The sequence below is a fragment of the Dermochelys coriacea genome, chromosome 1 (assembly GCF_009764565.3).
Source record: "Dermochelys coriacea isolate rDerCor1 chromosome 1, rDerCor1.pri.v4, whole genome shotgun sequence".
Lineage (NCBI taxonomy): Eukaryota > Metazoa > Chordata > Testudines > Dermochelyidae > Dermochelys > Dermochelys coriacea.
Window position 1 is genome coordinate 315,312,571 of NC_050068.2, and position 20,765 is coordinate 315,333,335.

The window sequence follows — 20,765 nt, forward strand, 5'->3', positions numbered from 1 at the left end:
GGATGATACTAAACTGGGAGGAGTGGTAGATACGCTGGAGGGGAGGGATAGGATACAGAAGGACCTAGACAAATTGGAAGATTGGGCCAAAAGAAATCTAATGAGGTTCAATAAGGATAAGTGCAGGGTCCTGCACTTAGGATGGAAGAATCCAATGCACCGCTCCAGACTAGGGACCGAATGGCTCGGCAGCAGTTCTGCGGAAAAGGACCTAGGGGTGACAGTGGACAAGAAGCTGGATATGAGTCAGCAGTGTGCCCTTGTTGCCAAGAAGGTCAATGGCATTTTGGGATGTATAAGTAGGGGCATAGCGAGCAGATCGAGGGACGTGATCGTTCCCCTCTATTCGACACTGGTGAGGCCTCATCTGGAGTACTGTGTCCAGTTTTGGGCCCCACACTACAAGAAGGATGTGGATAAATTGGAAAGAGTACAGCGAAGGGCAACAAAAATGATTAGGGGTCTAGAGCACATGACTTATGAGGAGAGGCTGAGGGAGCTGGGATTGTTTAGTCTGCAGAAGAGAAGAATGAGGGGGGATTTGATAGCTGCTTTCAACTACCTGAAAGGGGGTTTCAAAGAGGATGGCTCTAGACTGTTCTCAATGGTAGCAGATGACAGAACGAGGAGTAATGGTCTCAAGTTGCAATGGGGGAGGTTTAGATTGGATATTAGGAAAAACTTTTTCACTAAGAGGGTGGTGAAACACTGGAATGCGTTACCTAGGGAGGTGGTAGAATCTCCTTCCTTAGAGGTTTTTAAGGTCAGGCTTGACAAAGCCCTGGCTAGGATGATTTAACTGGGACTTGGTCCTGCTTTGAGCAGGGGGTTTGGACTAGATGACCTTCTGGGGTCCCTTCCAACCCTGATATTCTATGATTCTATGATCCTTCTTTGACTGCTGATGCTTGCTGCTGAAGTGGCTTTTCCCAACAGTGTTTTACTAGGAAGGTGACCTTCATGGAAAGTAGGAACATAGAGCATGGAGCCAGTGGGTCAAAGGGTGATTTAGTCAATGCTGAGAGGACAAGGTTGAAGTCCCACTAGGGGCAATAGGTTGTGTGTGTGGGAAAGTCCTGAGACGCTTCCAAAATCTGGTAATCAACGGGTGTGTAAATATGGAGTGCCCTTCTTCACAGGTGTGGGGGATGGAAGATACTGATAATCAGTTGCTATAGAATTGAGGGCAAGTCCACACGTCTTCAGGGACAGAGTCTAAAAGAAGGGGAATGTCCACTTCCTCAGGGGCGAAGCCCCTCTCTGCTGGGTCCAGAGGGCAAAGTGTTTCTACTTGGGCTGATAAAAACACCTCATGGACTCTTTCCTGTGGCTTAAAAGGATGTATTGTAATGCCAACAAACATTCCTGTTCTAGAGAAGATTCCTATCCAAATACCAAGATCTAATGTGAAACGTCTGTGGATCAGGATGTCTGATCCTGCTGTTGTGTTGCACGAGCAGTTCGAAGAAGAGAGTAAAAGAATCAGGAGACGGGCCGACGTGGAGAAGTCTGGTAAATCAAAACTGGCGGGACTGGAACACGATGGACCTGACCCTCTCCATTCTGATCTTGTGGAGGATTCATGGAATAAGAGGGAGAGTGGGGAAAATGTGTAGTTGATCTGGTTCGACCAGCAGAAGATGAGGACATTGCCTTGAGAGTTGATACCAACACCTTCCTGGAGCAGTATGTGCTCTATTTGTTGTTGATGTGAGAAACAAAGAAGTTTCTGGTGGGAATCCCCCATTGGCAGAAGATGTCATTCACTATGGAGTTGTGCAGCTCCCATTCGTGATCGGCAATGAATCTTCTGCTTAGAGAGTCTGCAATCATGTTTTGAGTCTCTGGAAGATAGGCTGCTGACCAGAAAGTAAACTGAATAGAACCTTTTGCCCTGATAGGTCCAAGGAACGTGCTCTTGCTACAAAGGGGAGCAGTAGAAGTCCACTTCTAGAGTGAGGATACTGTCATTAGTGTGGTCCCTGAAAAGGGATCGGGGCAGGGGACATGGATGAGGTAGCATAGTGAACTCAATTGTATAGTCATAGTGGATGACATCCAGGACCTATGTGTCCATTGTTATTGCATTCCAAGCTGGTAAAAAGGAGTGCTAGATGACTCTCGAAGGGAGAGGGTTGGTTACATGGCGGTAGGCACGGTGATGGTTGACGACTCTCTAGTGGCACTCAAATGTCATTTTTGAGAGGTTTGAACATGAGATGAGGAACATTGTGAAGGTGGGCCCCGAGGATGGGATCATTGCATCGTCTGGCACTTACGAGGTTTGTATGATCTCTGGTGGAAGAACTGGGGAGCCCTGAACCACTGTCTTAGGCGGCGGGCAGTAGAATTTCCTTTTGGGTGCAGGTGTATAGCTACCCAGTGATTGTAGTGTGGATCTGGAATCCTTGAAGGAATAAAGGGAATCATCGGTCTTCTGATTAAACAGATGTGACTCATCAAAAGAGAGATCCCCAATGGTTTTCTGCACTTTCTGGATGAGTGCAGCCATCAATCTCTCCTCATGACAATACCAGGGGCCATTGAGTGAGACAAGGTATCTGCTGCATCTGTAGCCAACTGTAGCGCCGTTCTAGCCACCAGCTTGCCCTCCTCCAGGATAGACTGGAAACATGATTGGTCTTGCTGAGGCAGCTTGTTGGCAAAGTCCTCTAATTTACTGTAATTAAGAAATTCATATTTGGCCAGCAAGACCTGGTAGTTTGAAATCCAAAATTGGAGGCTTGCTGAAGAGAAGACCTTGCATCCCAGAAGATCCAAGAGTTTGCCCTCATCTGTCGAGGTGGAGCATGTATTTTGCTGTCTGGATCGTTCTGTTCCTGCTTGCACCACAGGGGAATTGGGTGAGGGGTGAGAGAAAAGAACTCTGACCCTTTAGCTGGAATGTAGTCTCTCTTCTCTGCCCCCGTGAGGGTAGGCGCACAAGTAGCTGGGGTATATCAAACTCTTTGAGCTGGTTGGAGAATGGCATAGTTAGTGGGTAGAACAACCCCATCGAGGAATGAAGGATGTCCAGGAGCTGATGCTGCTTGTCCTATACTTCCTCCAGTGGAATATACTGTTTGTCTGCCACCCTTCACAGGAGTTCCTGAAACTGGAAAAAGTCATCTGGAGGTAAGGGGGAGGCTGAAGGACTGCAGCATCTGCAGAGGATGATGAGAAACGCTCCTGTTCCAATGGTACCATCAGAATTGGACTGAGTGGTTCATCCTCCATAGCTTGTTTGGAGCATCTGCCTGAGGGTGCCCTAAATAGAGATAGGAACTAAGCTTCCTTCGTGGAATGAGTGGGTTCCAAGGGTGGGTACTGGGGCCAGGACCCTCAATAGGGCCAGCAAGACTGATCCGGCAGATGGTGCAGAGCACCACATGGAGAGGGCAACCAGCAGCTGAAGGGGAGGGTATTTCCACACCACTGGTGGACCTTTCATATAATTGTACTAACAGAGATGAACAGGTGGCTCTTGTGCCCCGTCGGAATCAGCCGACTATAAGAACTCGGATCCTAGATCCAATGGTGGTACTGTCGAAACCGATGGAAGAAACAGTTCTGGGCAAACTGTCAAAACCCAAGATGTTTAGAAACAGTCCCAGGCCTAAGATGTTCCTCTTTCCCCAGTTCTTGTTTATAACTGCAACAGATACATTTCAACAGGTACATTGTCATGGCAATACCCCCAATGCTATTTCCTTATCTGGTATTTCTCCATCTTTCTCATATTTTTTCACAAACAGTTCTTGATGGCTTAAAACCTCAAATTCTTGTTTTGGTTATCAATATGCAACTCATGTCAAACGCACTTCATCCACACTAGGCCTATAACATATTACATGGATATATGGATTACATATGGATATATGTATCCCAACACCTTGTGTCAACATGACCCATTCTATAACTGGAGCGGAGGACTGTCCCCGAACCGGTGGATCCCTCATCTTAATGGAGGCTGACACTGCAGGTGTGCACGGCTTGGTACCAGCAGATCTGTTGGTCTGTGCAATTTTTGGTCATGTTTGTGTGCCTTGGAATGCCGCCACTTCTCTGTGACTGGGACTCATGGAAGGCACATCATCTTTTGGCTTGGAGGAAGATTTACTGCCAGGCTTATGTGCATGCTTCCTTACCTCCCAACTAGGCTCCAGCATGGGGTCTGTAGATGCAGTACCACTGGAGCTGGAATTAAGCTCTGCAACCAGAGAAACACTCCTGAGTTTCTCAAGCCAACGTATGGGGTGGGGTGTTCCTTGGCCTGGTTTTGACTTCAGACTCATGGCAACCTCCATGAGGTGCTTCTAGAGGTGATGAGCCTGGCCTTCCTGGGTATGGCTTGGGAAAGACCGGCAGATATTGCACCTGGATGAAATGTGGGCTTCTTCCAAGCAGTAGAGGTAGCGTTGGTGTGCGTCCCTGACTGAGAATAAACGTGGACAGGAGGTACACATCTTGAAACCTGGCATCTTTGTCATAATGTGTGTGGGGGTGCTGGGGAGTGGGTGGGAGGGGGAAGAATGGGAAAACAGATTCCCCCAAAGTCCAAATCCTACTAAAACTGCTACTAAAAACTAAATTATGAAGAAACAGCAAAAACAGTAGACTAAAACTAACTATATATAGAATTTCTAAACAACTTTTCTTTAAAAAGTGCATCAAAGAGGAGAGGACACTAACAGCTACAACTCAGACCATGCAGCAGTGAGAAGGAACTGGAGGCACAGTGACTCTCAAAAAGACTTGGTGATATGGTGGATAATCCACGGAACATGATCTTCCAGTGTGATGCTGTGGCCAAAAGGGCTAATAATGCGACTGCAGGATATATAAACAGAATAGAGTTGGAATAGGGAGGTTATATTACCTGTATTTGGCCCTGGTGAAACTGCTACTGGAATTGTGTCCAGTTCTGGTGACCGCTTTTCAATAAGGATTTTGAAAATTTGGAGAGGATTCAGAGAAGAGCTACAAGAATGACTGAAGGATTGGAAAACCATAACTTACAATGAAACTCCAGAAGCTAAATCTATTTAGCTTATCTAAGGGTGAGACCTGCTCACAGTCTGACCTACATGGGACAACAGACATTTGGTAACAGATGGCTTTTTAAACTACCTGACAAAGGTATGACAAGATCCACTGGTGACTGCAAGTTCAAGCTAGACACATTCAGACTAGAAATAAAGTGCACATTTTTAACAGTTAGGATAATTCATCATTGGAACATCCCACCAGGGGTTGTGGTGGATTCTCCGCCATTGCAGATTTTAAAATCAAGACTGGATGTTTTTCTAGAAAATGTGCTCTAGTTCAATCACAGCTATAGGACTTGAAGCCAGAATTATTACAGGGAAATCCTATGGCCTGTGTTATGTAAATCAGACTAAATGATCACAAAAGGTCTATTTATGAACCCTTAAAAATAAAAAAAGAAACAGTGTCTACATGCTGTGCTCTGGTTTAGCCAAGAGTTACTGGGCTGGATGCAGGAATTAATGGGTGAAATTCTGTGGCCTATCGGACTGAAAGATAGTTGTCCCTTGTGGCTTTAATCTTGTATGAATTTCGGATTTTCCCCTAACGTATTATATTGAAAAGCATGACATAGGTCACTGCCTTGTAAAGGGCTATCAGACTGCATGAACCACTGATCAGATCTATTATAGCAAGACTGTCAGCTGTTTGCTTACTGAAGAGGGAAACAAAAATAAAACAACCCACAAATTTTGGTAGTTTAAAAAAAATTAAAAGAAAACACTGAGGTGACTATAAGCCTTGTACTTCTTGTTATGGGAATTCCTTTAATCAAAACCTTTGTTTAAGGTATATGGGCAGTCAGAAACCCAATAAATGAAACTGTAGGCAGTCCAGGCTGGATCATATTGTTGCTTACAGTATTTCTTAATCCTCAAAGGAGCTGCACCATTAAGTTTTCATAAAAATCACTAGATAGCTACAGTTGAGGTTATTTTTGTACACCATGCTTTATTATTTAAACATTAGTCAGTAAATTTCTAAACACTCTTTATCTCACTTATACAGGAAAATAAGCCATATATATGTTCTCATATTTTGCCAGTAAAAAAAATTTTATTATATATATATATAAAAAATGCAGGTCATTCTCATAGGGATGCATTTTCTGAACATTGTTTTTCCAAAACAAAAAATTAAAGTTTGTTTGTTGAAGTAACTGCTGCAGTGTTTTTCCACCTTTGTTCTATAGTGTCTAACTTTTATCTCTAAGTAACCCTTGTAATCTTTAGTTGACATCTTCCAAACTACATTCTAATTTCCTAGCCCCAAATCATTAAGATGATCCTTTCTGTGCAAGTGCACTAGAAGCCATCTAGGTTATTTGCTTGCATGGGATTATTGGCTGTATTTAAAAAAAAAAAAAAAGAGGTTGCCTAAAAGGTAATGCCTTATGTTACCACTTCCTTTCTCTTGTTAATCTGAGAACCTGGACAAAGCCCAAGTGCAGCACGAAGCTATGAGTTTCATAAATATAGTACCTCTATTATAGGTTTTTGTGATAGTTTAGCCCAAAGAAGCTATGTCACCTTCAGAAGCTACAGATTTGTTACAACAGGTGAGAGCAAGGAAAAAAGCCTTTTGGAAACCAATAGCTTTCTTCAGAGAAAAATGCCAGAGACTAAAGAGAGGGGAAGAAGAAGAAGAAACAGAAATCCTTGAAACACTGTAAAAACTATTCTTTTGATATAAAGCTTTCTCAGAAGCCTGGATTGAAATACTTGCCTGGGTCTGAACCGATACTGATACTACATGAACTCAGAGGATTGCAGGGCACTGAATAAAAGACATTATAAAATTGTAGACTATTACAGATACAAAATTAAACATAAGATGGGAGAAATTCAACACTAGTTCCTGATTCTTTTTAGCTTCTGTTTTGAGAAGCCAAAAAGATAATGATACATTACAGTATGCATAAACTTCAGGTATTTATACTCGTTTGGTACAAGACTTAAGTTGGTATAGCAACTTTACCTTGACACACAAGATTTTGAACTTAAAGTTGTTTGTAGTTGAAAAAAAAAAAAACTCCTTAAAGTTTAGGAATACAAACTATTTAGAAAACAATGCTGAAACTAGAGGTTCTGAGTTTCTGTTTTGGATCAAATGATTTTCACACATTCACTTCCAGATGGAAAAGTCTTCGGGTCACGCCCTGAGCACTGGAAGCTAGTTGTATCTATGGATTAAAGTTAAAAAGTAAAAGGGAAAAATAATTACAAATGGTGAAATAGATCCAACCGCTCTCCTATGAATAAGAAAGTGCTGGTTTAGATAAAAAGTTAATTCCTGTGTAGTAAATCTAGTATCTTGCTTAAAAGGGGCTCAGTTAGCTTAAATCACATTCTTTAAAAACTGTTCTCCATTAGTTAAGTTGCTATCCTCTTAGAAACCTAAGAAATAGATTTTCAAATCAGATTTTTAAGTTATTGGTATGAATGCTCAACAAGCAGTCAGCCCATTTGTTTTGATACACAAAGCTCTGTTTGGGTGCTTAGCTTTTAGGCACTCATTGGAATATAACGGCCTTGGTTCACTTATAATTTTTTGATGTACCTTTTCCTATTTGTAGGTCTCCAAAGGCCATACTTAATGGCTTGGAGGAAACAAAAAAAAACAAAAGAAAAAAAATCTAGTTCCCCAAATACATGTGCACATTTTGATAAATTACAATAGTCTATATAACCTAGAATTTGGTAATTAACGCATATGGGAAAAGAAACGCTTACAACTCAGTAACCACACCTTCTGAATATGGAAACAGATATTCCTGTATTTGTCATACCCTTATTAGAGTCTGTATCTGTTTAGAAACACACACAATATGTTGCCCCCACACCTAAGCACACTGAAGAGGCAGGCACTCACTGTTGCAGAGATTTCAATTCAGAAGGCAAATCGCAACCTACATAAACTCCATTTGCTAGGCTGTATTCCAAAAGAGCGCTGAAACAGGGATCCTACCAAAAAAAAGTTATGTTTAAATACAGTAGTACAGTTAGAATTCATTTGTGTATTTGAAAGCGTATTAACAGGTGATGCAAGCGTACAGGAGACCTAAATTTATTTGAATAAATTATTTGTTAAAAAATAGAACCTGCAGACTTGTTAACAGAAGGTAATTAAATAATGTTGCTGTATTTAGCTGGAATTTACATTTTCTACAGATAGATTAGTATGTGCTCCTAAAAGTATTAGAAGTTTCTGAAACACTGCATTCTGGAAAGGCACACTAACCTTATTTTTTTGATTCATCAAATGATGAAGCTAATACACACATGAAGGTAGTGATTCTAAATACACAGAATTCTTATTATCTGTAGTCCTCCTCATTTCCTTACCTGGAAATGAAAGTGTTTTGGTCCATCCTCTCATCTTGGTCAACATGGATTTACAAATCAATATTTTGTGGGTAAAAATCATGTTGTTTAGGTTGATTTGGATGCATTGTTAACACTTTGTTAGATTCCCTTTAGGCTTAGTATTCCCAAAATAATCCAAGGACTCTTAGGGCTTGTCTATACAGTGCCTAAATCCACACCAGCTGGGGTGAGAATTGTAATACGCACCAGGCTGTGTCATGCACTAACTGACCTGTATAAACCCTGCTGGTGTGCACTAAAAGTTCTGTGCAAGTTAATGTAGTTCTGTTCAAAAATGGGACTGATGTGAACTAAGACGCACTACAGATAAGCCCTAAGAGCCCTCGGATTCTTTTGGGAAGATTAAGCAAAAAGAGAATCTCTCTAACAAGATTAACAATGTATCCAAATTAACCTAAACATCATGATTGTTACCTACAAATATACTGATTTCTAAATTATAAATTCATATTGACCAAGATGAGAGGAGGGACTAAAACACTTTCATTTCCAGGTAAGGCTGAGGACGGTAATTTAAAGAATGATGCTTCACACTGATTTTCTCCATCTAAACATATCTAGAGTTTCCTTATATGGTAGGGAAGATTGTCAATAAGATGGCTTAGACTAAGGAAAATTTTGATTGTCCTACTTCTACGCATTTGCTTACTCTTAAGTCCTTTAGAGATACAGAAGACATGGACAAAAAGAGCTAAATAGTCTAAAGACATGTAAGTGATATCTGAAAGCATTTTTCAGAGTAGCAGCCGTGTTAGTCTGTATTCGCAAAAAGAAAAGGAGTACTTGTGGCACCTTAGAGACTAACAAATTTATTTGAGCATAAGCTTTCGTGAGCTACAGCTCACTTCATCGGATGCATTCGATGAAGTGAGCTGTAGCTCACGAAAGCTTATGCTCTAATAAATTTGTTAGTCTCTAAGGTGCCACAAGTACTCCTTTTCTTTTTTGAAAGCATTTTGACGTTGTGGATGACAATGTCCATTGTATTTCTTAGGACATGGAAGTCAATAGCTGTAGTACTAACATATGAAGAGTCCCAGTGCAACTGAAGCCACAAGCTGAGAAGTCAAAAATATTGCATATAAATTCCTTTCTCTAATTGTCCCTTTAGTCACAGATAGGAATACAAATTTAAATAAAGGAGATGGCTGTGCACTGAAAAAACAAAATACAGGAAACTAGAAACAGTATGCCAAGGTTCCATCTTGGAGGCATCTCTGGTTTCTAGGTGAAATTTGCTCAGTTTACAAGTAAAAACTCCTTCCTCCCCCAACCAGGGCCAGCTCTAGGCACCAGCAAAACAAGCAGGTGCTTGGGGCGGCACATTTCTAGGGGTGGCATTCCGGCACCGGCCATGCCGCCCCTAGAAATGTGCCCCCGCAGCCCCAGCTCGCCTCCGCTCCACCTCCTCCACTGAGCATACCACTGCCACTCTGCTTCTCCCCACTCCCTCCCAGGCTTGCTGCGCCGCGCCGCCCCCCCCCCCACCCCGCTCACCTCTGCTCCGCCTGCTCCCCTGAACGTGCTGCCTCTCCCTCGCCTGAGAGGGAGGGGGAGAAGCAGAGCAATGGCGTGTTCAGGGGAGCAGGCGGAGCAGAGGTGAGCTAGGGCCGGGGGTTGTGGGGGGGGGAGCCGCAGGAAGTAATGGGTGGGGGGGGGGAATGCGTCATGCCCGGGAGAGGAGGCGGGGCCGGGAATTTGGGGAAGGGATGGAGTTGGGGTGGAGCCAGGGGGGCATGAAAAAAAAGCGGGGGCGGCCAAAAATTTTTTTTGCTTGGGGCAGCAAAAATCCTAGAGCCTGCCCTGCCCCCAACTGCCCATCCTTCAAACTCTCTCTGGGATCTGAAAGTCAGGCCAGACTCTTTCACACTTGTGCGTTACCACCATCAGTAGGAGATTATACAGGCCAAATTCTGACTTTATTTTACAACTGTGCAACCCTATTGAAAGCAATATCCAATGGAACTTCTGCACGCGAGAGCAGAATTTGGCTCCAAACTTAAAACAATACATATGCTAAAAGAGAATCCAGCTCACAAACCTAGCACTGCAGAATAATGCCGCTAACATGAGTAAAAAAACTACTTCTTGACTTTTAGTGACATGTCACTAAAGTCAAGAGATAAGGTGCCAGCTATGCATAGGGACAGGTATGTGTTAGGTTAGAAGGTGCCATTTTAATCACTTTTCAAACCAGAACTACACTAAAAGAAAGCAGTGCTCAACACTGTTTTGAAAAAGTTTCATATAAAGGAGAACAAAGACATTGTTTTTCACACCAAGTAAATAAAAACTCAAAAAAAAACAGTTCATAGCTCCAAAATACCATACAAATACTGCACACACACTTCTGTTTTTTTTTTTTTTTTTTAAAAAACAGCGAAAAAACAAAAACACCTTACTTTTACAAGAACATGAGGATTTCCCACCATAATAAGCAAAGCCTTTGGTCTGGTAATTGCCACATTAAATCGTTTTGCATTAGAGAGGAATCCCAAGTAGTATCTATCATCATCAAATGAACCCTCATTTGATCGTACCTAAAACGAATAGACAAACAAAGCAACAGTCAATAAGTAGACTGAAACTCACTAAAATATATTGCAGTCAAAAATTGTTTTCTTTCCTACTGTAGTAAGGATGGATCAGAGAAAACACATAATAAGTACAACTTCACCCTGCCAACTACGTTGCCACTGTAGATATCCCTACACAAGGCAAGTTCTCCAGATGAGACTGCTCAAGGAGAATGGTGTGTAAAGTGGTCCCAGTGAAGCAGCAATCAGGGGTGTCAATCCTAATTCAGAATAAGAAATTAGTAGTGCACATCTTAATGAAGAGCGCCATTTTAGAACATTATTTAATTTTATTGGTGAAGGTAGGTAATGCTCTGGAGAAGTTCTAATTGATCGACCCACAGACTAAGCTACTATATTTGTACATGGAATAGTATTGCACACTTCCTAACAATGCCCAGACATGCTTCAAACCTAACATGGAGGGACCATCTTCTTCAGACAACTGGTACTCTGGGACCAGAACTTACCACACTTCACGTCGTTCCCTTGTTCTTTCCCTGTATGTTATATCCACCTATTGTCTCCTATTTAGATTAGGAACACTTCAGGGCAGAGACCTTCTGCACCTGTGCGTGCACACGCATGCACCCAAGCTCAATGGGATCTTATGGTTAGGTTCCTAGCATGGAACTCAAGAGCTGGGTTCAAATACCTGCTCTACCAGACTTTCTGTGGGCAAGTCACTCATCTTTGTTGTGAGGATAAATATGTTAAAGACTGTGAGGCATTCATACTACGGTAATGGAGCTAAGATCGAGATAAGTACTATCACAATACAAGTAATATGGCCTGGAAGCATTATATTTTTATCAGTAAATGTTGATAAACGTTGATTTCAGCATACAGAAACCAGTGAAAACATATTTCCATTAATAATTGACAGTCACAGATTAGTAAAGAAAGAAAAAACGATGCTTGAGAAATTAGTTTGATTTAAGGCTATATACTTTGCATATTTGGACATATGATACTGAAATTTGTGTTTTAATGGTTACGAGGCTTTAACTTTCTGAATCGCAAAATCTACTGTCATTAAATAATTATCGTCTGACTCCCCTCAATTTTCTGCAACTCTGAAATTTTAAATTGATCAAAATTTAAAAAATGCTTAAAAATAAACAGATTATTCATCAAAACTATAAAAAAATCAAATTCTGCCAAGCCTACAAATTTACAAGGTGATAAGATAGTTCAGTCTCCATGCATGTTTGGGGTTGGTGCTTTTGGATAGACTACCAGCAAAGGTATCAATTGAGGTAGCGAGTCTGGTCATGTGCACTCCTCTCATTAGGAAGTGGGCTGAATGTTGACTTTCATATAAATCAAATAGCTGTAGACAGGTTCATTATCATAGTGATTAAAAGTTTTCTCCTCTATAGTTATTAGCTTAAATCTACACAATTTTCAATTCCCCAATTTATGTTTAAATGTACTCGAAGTTTGAAGTAAAAAAGTCATACCCTTGTGTAAAACAAACAAGACAATTGTTCCAATATAAACGTAAATATTTACCACCTACTACAAAATGATATCTGACATACTGCAGTATTTGCCTGTACTTAGAAAATGAAGTAGTATCTTAGGTGCTGCGATACATAAGTGGTAGATAAAAATACGTTGCTTTTTAAAACGGTGATTACTGTTGTATAAAAAACATTGCACTTTTACATACTGTCGATATGATGATCACCAAGTACTCCTGCCCTTGAAACTCCTCTACAGAACCAACTTTAATATCCATCAAATCAACATTTCGCAGAAGAAACCTAATTTTTTCTACCTATAAAACAAAAATATTTGAAGGAATTTGTTTTTAGATTAAATAACTAGTATCTTTCATATAAAGTGAATCAAAAATAGAACCTAATGTAAAAATTTTTATACTTCTCAAAGTGTTTGCATCTGGATTGAGAGCAAATGTTCTAACTGGGAATGATTAACAAGAGCTTTTAGATAAAGTACAAAGTTCACACTGGAAAGTATCATACCTGTTACCATACTAATAGGTAAAGTTCCCAATAACACAGTTTATGTATGATTAATTGTCTATGGACAAAGTGAATCTCAACATTTTAACCTGCAACTGATATTTTTTCAGTTTCAAATTAGTTCACGCTTCTTGGCTTTTTCCTCACATTAATACAGTTCATAAGAATTTCAACATTACAAAATTTCTTAGAGTGTATTTAGCTACTATCCAGTCTCTCCACAATTTTCTCAACTGCTTCTGTAAGTAGGCAGAAGACCAACTGTGATAGTTCTGGGGACTTTAATGAGAGGGAGAGAAGCAGAATGTGTTCTTTTTCATTACTGCTAGCTTTTTATCTGATAGTTTAATAGACTATTAAATATGATTGACAGTACAATACATAATACGGTTAGGAAAGTAGTCTGAAGTTAGCAATAGTTTCTTGCAATAAACAGCACTAGTAGTGAATCAAACATATGAGTTTAAATACAGAAAAACTTATTTATAAGCATCAGAATCAGACCTGTTTACGATATGGTGTAATCACCCCAATATCAGTCACCGACACTGCATTGTTAACATGTTTCGCAAGAAGGCAACAATAACGCATTACTTGAACTGCTTCTGTAGGATTAAACCAAGAGGGGTTGTGTCCTTCACGTGTTTCAGTGCCCTGCATTAGGAGAAAAAAAAATAAAGATCAGACATTGAGAGTTGTTGCAAATTTAGTGATAAATACTTGCTGATTATCTTCTTAATACTTAGGAGTTGGTCTGGAAAGAAGTCAAATTATACAGCATTGTCGGCTAATTGGATTAAATGTATCTACATTGTCTGGAATTAGATTGAGGAAAAACAAAACAGGTCCTTCTCCAATTACTGCACTTCCAAGCATATGAAATTTATGTTACTAAAGAAGAGTCTCCCACCTATCAAATCTCCCTTAATTCCCCACCCCCATTTCAGTAAGAATATTTTACATACCTTTATGCCATGAAAAATTAGTGGAAACCCCTTCCTCGGTAATTTTTCCCAACCCAACAAAGAAGTTACTACTGAAGTGTCTGCACAAACTTCCAGCTCTTTATGATAAAAGAGTTTAGATGGCAACGCAAGCAATGTAGAATGTGATCTGTAATTCTTCAAAAGCTTTGTAACCTGCAAGGAAGAAAACGCAAAATCCACAAAATGAAATTGCACACATACCATATCCTGCAATTCTTGCCTCCTTCTCCCAGCACAGATAGAGATTATTGTCTGATCTCCACACCTACTCTCATCCCCTCACTCTTTTCCTTAATCCCTCTCCCTCACATCTAACTCTTTTCCCCAATACAAACATACTTAAGTCTCTCCCATCTTAAAAAAACCCAAACAAAAAAAAACAAAACAAAACACCTCTTAACCCCATTTGCCTCTCGAACTACCCATCTCCCTTTTGTCTCTAAGTTCACTGAATGTGCTATCTACAATCACTGTCTGGAGTTCCTTTACTTCAGCTGCATCCTAGACCCTGTTCCAGTCCAGCTTATGCCTCTTGCACACCACTGAAACCACTCCTCTTACAATCTCTAATGGCCTCTTCCTAGCTAAAGCTCAGAACCAATACTACATCTTCATGCCTTTTGGTCCATCAGCCCCATTTGACATTACCTACCACATTCCTCTTCCTGAAATATTCTCTTCCCTTGTCTTCCGTGACTATCTTCTCTTGGTCCTCCTCCTACCTCTAATTGTTCCTTCAGCATGTTTTTCAAGAATCCTTTCATTCTCCCTCCAACTTTCTGTGTAGATCCAACAAAGCTCTGTCCTTGGTCCCCTTTTCTTCTTCTACAATTTATCTCTGAGTAATCTCATCCACAGACACAAATTCAGCTACCATCTCTAAGAAGACAACTCACCAATTTATGTGTCTACTCCAGACCGGTCATCTTCTATCCATATTAAAACGTCAACCTCTCTCTGTGAGATCTCCTTGTGGATGTGTAGCTGCCAGCCCAAGTTGAATATGGCTAAAAACAGCTTCTAATAATCCATCCCAAGCCCTCGCCACTACCTCCTCTCTCAATCACTGTAGACATCCTCTCACTCACACCAATAACCTGTGTATGATTTTTTACTCTGCCCTTTCTCTAGGTCCTCACAGGTTGTGTCTATATCTTACCTAAGATAAGGACTTGCCTATTCACCTACACAGCCAAAACTCTTGTCCAAACTCTCGTCACCTTAAATCTTGATTACTGCATTAAGATGCTTTTCCATTAAGAATGCTGCTGCTAAGATCATTTTCCTAGACCATCGCTTTCTTTTTCACCCCTCCACTGGCTTCCCCTTCTCTACTGTATCAAAAATAAAAGTTTCTTGTCTTCACTTTCAAGGACCTTCACGTCAAACCCCATCCTACCTATCATCTCTTATTCCTGATCAAGCTCCTCCCCAATTGGCCCATGATGCCAGCCTCTATCACTCACTTGTTAAATTTTCAAACAACCACCTTCATGCTTTCTCATGTGCTATCCCTCGGGCTTGGGGGGTTCTTCTCCTGTAAATATCTGCGCAAACTACCACATCATCAACCTTTAAATCCCTCCTCAAAATGCTTCTTTGCTGCGATGCCTAAAGAAAACTTGACTATGGTTAGGCTGCTGATGTGCAGAGATCACTGCCTATCACACCAACTTCTTGTACTCCCCCATCTATCTACATCTATCTGTTGTCTCATCTTATTCTTAGATTATAAGCTTATGAGGGAAAGGATCAGTTTGGTTTGTGTTTGCACTCCACTTTGATAAATGGGGTCCTGGTCTATGACTAAGGCTCCTATGCACTACAGTAACAAATAACACTATTTCATCTCCATAGCACAGCAACAATTCTTGGATACTCCAGTGCAGGCTCTACAAACTCATGGATCTCTTGTGCTTAAAGAAAAATATAGCTGATTTTTTTGTAGTAAAAGTTCTGACAAGATTTATTGTAGCTTTTTAAAAAAAATAATAAAAACTGGTTTTTATTAAATATATCCTTCTTCCCAAATGCTAAAATGTAACTCCCAGTAGACTCCATAATATTTAGACTCGGCCAAAATAGACCTTAATGAAAGGAAACCAGCTATGGGACTTTTAACCTTGCTATTGAAGCGTGAAAAGGGGACAAGCTCATTTTATGTGCATACAATTATACAGCCAAAAGCCTAGAAAAAAAAATGGTAAACACTGTCTTCTTGCCCTTCCCTCTCGTCTCTGTGGCCATTATTATCTGCTGTGACCCTGTCTGATCTCAGGATAAGTAAGGCTGGGCTAGTTCAACCTCTTGGATGGGATAACTGCTGCAGGAAGTGGTACTGGTGATTTATTAAATATTTTTCTTTCAAGTGAATCAGTACAACCAATGCTTCAGAATGACTTTAGTGGACACTGTGCTACTTTGGGCAAAACATACCACAGGCTCAGATCACTTGTGTTACTTAAATATTCTTTGCCCTTTTTGGGAAGAAAGCTTGCACTTCTGAGCGAATTCCAATTCCAGTAATCATAATCAGTTTAAGTTCTCCTGCCGTTTCCATTGAACAAACTATTAGAGTTTCTTTTTGTTTCAGCTCTGTGGTGAATGAAGTAGTTTTACAGCTTTGTTATACAGTAGACAATATATATACATTCACTTCTTTCCAGCAATTCTACAAAAGCTCATTTTCTGCTGCTGCAATATTATCTTTCCACCTTTTATGTGGAAAGATTCACAGGTTTATACCTTCTGTGTTAAAAGGTGGCCTAAAACTGGGAGGTGGGGCAATTGTGCCTGTGCAGCATCTTTATGGATAGATGAATGTCTGAACATTTTTCTTGTTTGTTTATATTAATATTAAATACGGGGGAGGGTTTCTGAGTTAATTTTTCTACTAAAAAAGCAAGTCCTGTTTACCTTTGGAGTTTTATGGAGGATTGAGGAACGACTGGAGTTATGAAATCACAGGAGACTGAAGGTTTGTCTACATGAACACTCAGTTTGCAGCAAGATAGGATGTAGGTCTGCCCTGCACTAGCCTAATGCGCAGTAAGTGTCCATGTGGACCCTGCTGCCATGCACTAACAGTTCGCTAGTGCAGGGGTTCTCAACCCTCTTTCGTTGAGCCCCCCTCAATAGGCTATAAAACTCCAGGGCCCAGGGAGGCTTGGAGCTTCAGCCGCAGGGTGGTGGTGGTGGTGTGGTGCGGTGCATGTGGTTTTTCTGGGATTCTGACCTGTGGGGCACAAAGCTCCAGCTGCTGGACGGTGCACTCGGGCTTAGGCATAGTTTGACTTCTATTTTAGGGAGCAGGGCCAGATGGGGCTTGGGCCAGCTCCACACAGCAGGGCCCAGGAAGGAAGACCACCCTCCACTCCCAACTCCCCTCAGCAAGCCACCCAGCCTGTCTGTGTGTGTGTGTGCGCGTGCACGCGTGCGGGGGGGGGGGAAGCAACTAAAAATCATAACTCAGAGGGCATGCTCAGCTCAAAAAGTCTGAAAAGCACTCGCAGTGCAGGGAGACAGGTAGCTAGGGGCTGTGTGCAGACAGGGGGATAGCAAGGTGCTGTGTGCTGGGAGGGCTCCCCAGGTCCCTCCCTGTGATTGCTGCTCTCCAAGGGCTCTGCTGGCCCTGGAGCCAGGTACCCCCATCCAGGCTGCTCTTACTGGCTGCGTGGGTAGTCAAAGGGGGAAGGGAGCTGAGGAGCAGCTGTAGACCCGGGCACCAGGAGGAGGAGGAGCACCATGGCACTAGTCAGAGCAACAGCCATCCTGTACTGCCCAGCTCTGGCTTCCCATTTTTGACCTGGGCAGGGAGTGTGGCCTCAGGGGGTGGGGAGAAAGAGGAGTGGAGGGAGCATTTGGAGCTCCCCCTGGGACTGCCCCACTCTGGTTAAGGCACTACAGTTTGGGGGGGGAAGGGGACACTCCTCCATGCCTCCCTCCAACTCTGCCCATCAGCTCGGGGCTTGTGCCCCAAAGGGTACTGGGGCTCGGGACTCGCAGATCCTCTGAAGCAAGCTTGTGGCCCCCAAGGGGGTCATGGACACCTGGTTGAGAACCATCTCCCTAGTGCACTTTAATCTATTCCCAGGAGTAGATCAAAGTGCACTAGGGGAAAAAATGGTTACTTACCTGTTCTGTAACTGTTGTTCTTTGAGATGCAGTTTTACACATGTATTCCCCTCAAATTATATGCGCAAGCAGGACGCTGGAGCCAGAGAGTTTTCTGCAGCAGACCCCATCGAGGCAGTACTCATATCCTGCACATCCTCAGACCCTCTCCCCCAAGACTATGTAAGAATAGCACCACTCAGACCACCCTCAGATCCTTCGCATCTGAATCTGGAGAAATAGGACTCCGATGTAGAGTGGACAGAGGTTGGGTCATGGAAGACGTGTGCAACCACATCTTGAAAACAGTTATAATAAAGGTAAACAACAGTTTCGTCTTCGAGTGGTTGCACATGTGTTCTCCACTCAGGTGAGTGACAAGCAGTACCATTAGGAGGCAGGAATCAGAGTCTATTTAAATAGAGACTATAACACTGCTTCTCCAAAGTTTGTATCAGATCTTGCAACTGTAGTGATGGTGTAATGGATGACTGAAGGTATGCACAGAGGACCAAGTAGCTGCCCTACAAACATCCAGTATGGGTAGAAAATAGCTAGAGATAGCTTGAGATCTCATTAATGGGCTGAAAGTCTCTGTGAAGGAGGGGTATTCACTATCTCATAAGCTGTCATGATACAGGAAGTAATCTGTCAGGAAAATGTTTGTGCTGAAACTGCTTGCTGTCTTCGTCTGTCAGCACACAAAACAAAGAGCTGAGGAGACAGCCTAAAAGGCTCAGTCCTCTCCAGATAGAAGGCTAATACCGGCTTTACGTACAAAGTATGCAGATGATCCTTATCCCCATTTGAGTGTGGCTTCAAGAAAAAACACAGGTAAATGTATTAAAAATTTTAGATGTGCTCTCAAAGCTATTTGGATCTTTGATAAACAGCATATATAGAGGTCCTGCTATGAGACCCTGATGCTCATCCACTCTTCTGGCTGACATAATAGGAATGAGGCAGGATGTCTTCTGATATAGGTCAGACAAAGGAACAGGTGGCCATAGGCTCAAATGGAGGCCTGTTAAAGAAGCAATAGTCTGGGGGTCCAAATGGAAAATCCTGCCTAAATCTGAAATTTGTAGCATCCATCTGCAGAAATGGTTAACACATTTTTATGAAGGGATTAATCCCCTGGAGTTATTTGCTTTTGTGTGTGTTGTATTATGTAGTGGTAACTGAGAATTATGGGTGCTTTTGTAAATCATCTCAAATTGCTTTCACAAATTTCTTGAAAAAGTCCAAGTAATGACTCTTCTTTAATACATGTATAATTATACATTGATTTCATCCCATAGAGATTTCATTATAGCAAATTTACTTTAAATATGTTCTCTGCTTGTTGGTCTATATGTGTAATTTATGATTCGCTTACACAGTGTAATGTGATTATTTCATCTGCTATTCCAACAGTAACATCTATTGGGTACTGTCCAGTGCTGTCAGCATCAGCTACTGAATGGGATACAGTTTTCACTGTAATAAAGAATGTCAACAAGATGTCTAGGACACTTGGCCAAGATGACGGTGTTTTAACATTTGATGAGGCTACATATTGTAAGGCTAAAGTGATTCAGTGGAGATGCCCAGAGGAATTTCAGAAAAAAATAATCTTGAGAATGGGTGGTTTCTACATAGCACAGACATTTCTGGCTATAACTGGAAAGAAGTATGAAGAGTGCTCTGGAAGACAACCTCATAGAATTTCAGTTGCATGGTAGCAACACAGCAAGCAGTCTACTTAAAGGCAGTCATACAACTGTGGAACGTAGGCCCACAAGCTTACAATGGAGGCTCTGTCCAGATTGCAGTGGCAGGCATTTTGTAAATGGATACAAGGCAATGAGATTGACTGTGATGCAGACCTTACCAAACAGCAAGCTCTAAGAATGTCAAATTCCGGTATCGAAAATGGTGCAACAAGTCTCACAGCGAACACCTGCCCAGCTCAGTGATGCCCTCGAGAATGTACAGGATGTAGTACACAGATTCTGCAATTTTGGAACAGCAACTTCCCAAACCTTTGCATTCTGAGAAGATTACATCAAAATGGTTAGCATCTCAATGTGTTTCATTAGAGCAGAAAGTGAAAACAACTGGCACACACATCTTGCAGTGCTTTTAGAGATACTACTACTTTTCGCTTTTGACTGTACCAGTATGCCCGCTAGGTATCTGTGTACATCAGTGATATGAAGTTTCTGCCAGATTATGCCTCCCAAAGTTCATGATCAATCTGTGCAAGGATCTCATGCAGCGGCTCAGTCTACAAATAAATTCAGCAAAGTCTGGATAGACCTGGCACTTGAACAAACAGTAAACTGTGATAATAAAGAAAAAAGGGTATATAGTGGGTTTCACTTTGAAACCAGGATCTTAGATGGTTCATCACCGCTCATGAGTGCTTAGCTATCACAACTTCCACAAAGATAACATGTGTTATATAGTAGACTCAGATGTGTCACAAGGAACACACAAGGAGGCTGCACTACGTTGCATGCAATGTGATGAAGGAGACGTAAATAAGGGAGTTTGCACCATCACTGAATCCATGACAAACCCATTTGATTTGAATGTGAATTGAGAACATTCACCAACATTGCAAATGGCATTGTTTGCACCCGCAAAGGTTGCTACCAAGCTTATTACTACAAATGATAT

The 20,765-nt window shown here is 41.6% G+C and overlaps 1 protein-coding gene across 7 annotated transcripts in view; it reads right to left on the bottom strand.

Moving 5' to 3' along the window:
• Positions 1-5,980: 5,980 nt before the first annotated feature.
• MOV10L1 (Mov10 like RISC complex RNA helicase 1) overlaps positions 5,981-20,765 on the bottom strand; it is an 84,157-nt gene continuing 69,372 nt past the window's right edge. For 6 of the 7 annotated variants that reach the window (XM_038414930.2, XM_043496119.1, XM_038414998.2 and 3 more), the window contains 6 exons: positions 13,968-14,141; positions 13,507-13,656; positions 12,687-12,794; positions 10,838-10,975; positions 7,921-8,012; positions 5,981-7,231 (listed from right to left, as the gene is read on the bottom strand). In XM_038414930.2, the coding sequence (XP_038270858.1) occupies positions 7,222-7,231; positions 7,921-8,012; positions 10,838-10,975; positions 12,687-12,794; positions 13,507-13,656; positions 13,968-14,141 (672 nt within the window). In that variant the 3' untranslated portion in view covers positions 5,981-7,221. The remainder of the gene's footprint in view (positions 7,232-7,920; positions 8,013-10,837; positions 10,976-12,686; positions 12,795-13,506; positions 13,657-13,967; positions 14,142-20,765) is intronic. The other variant, XM_038414948.2, reaches the window with a different exon arrangement.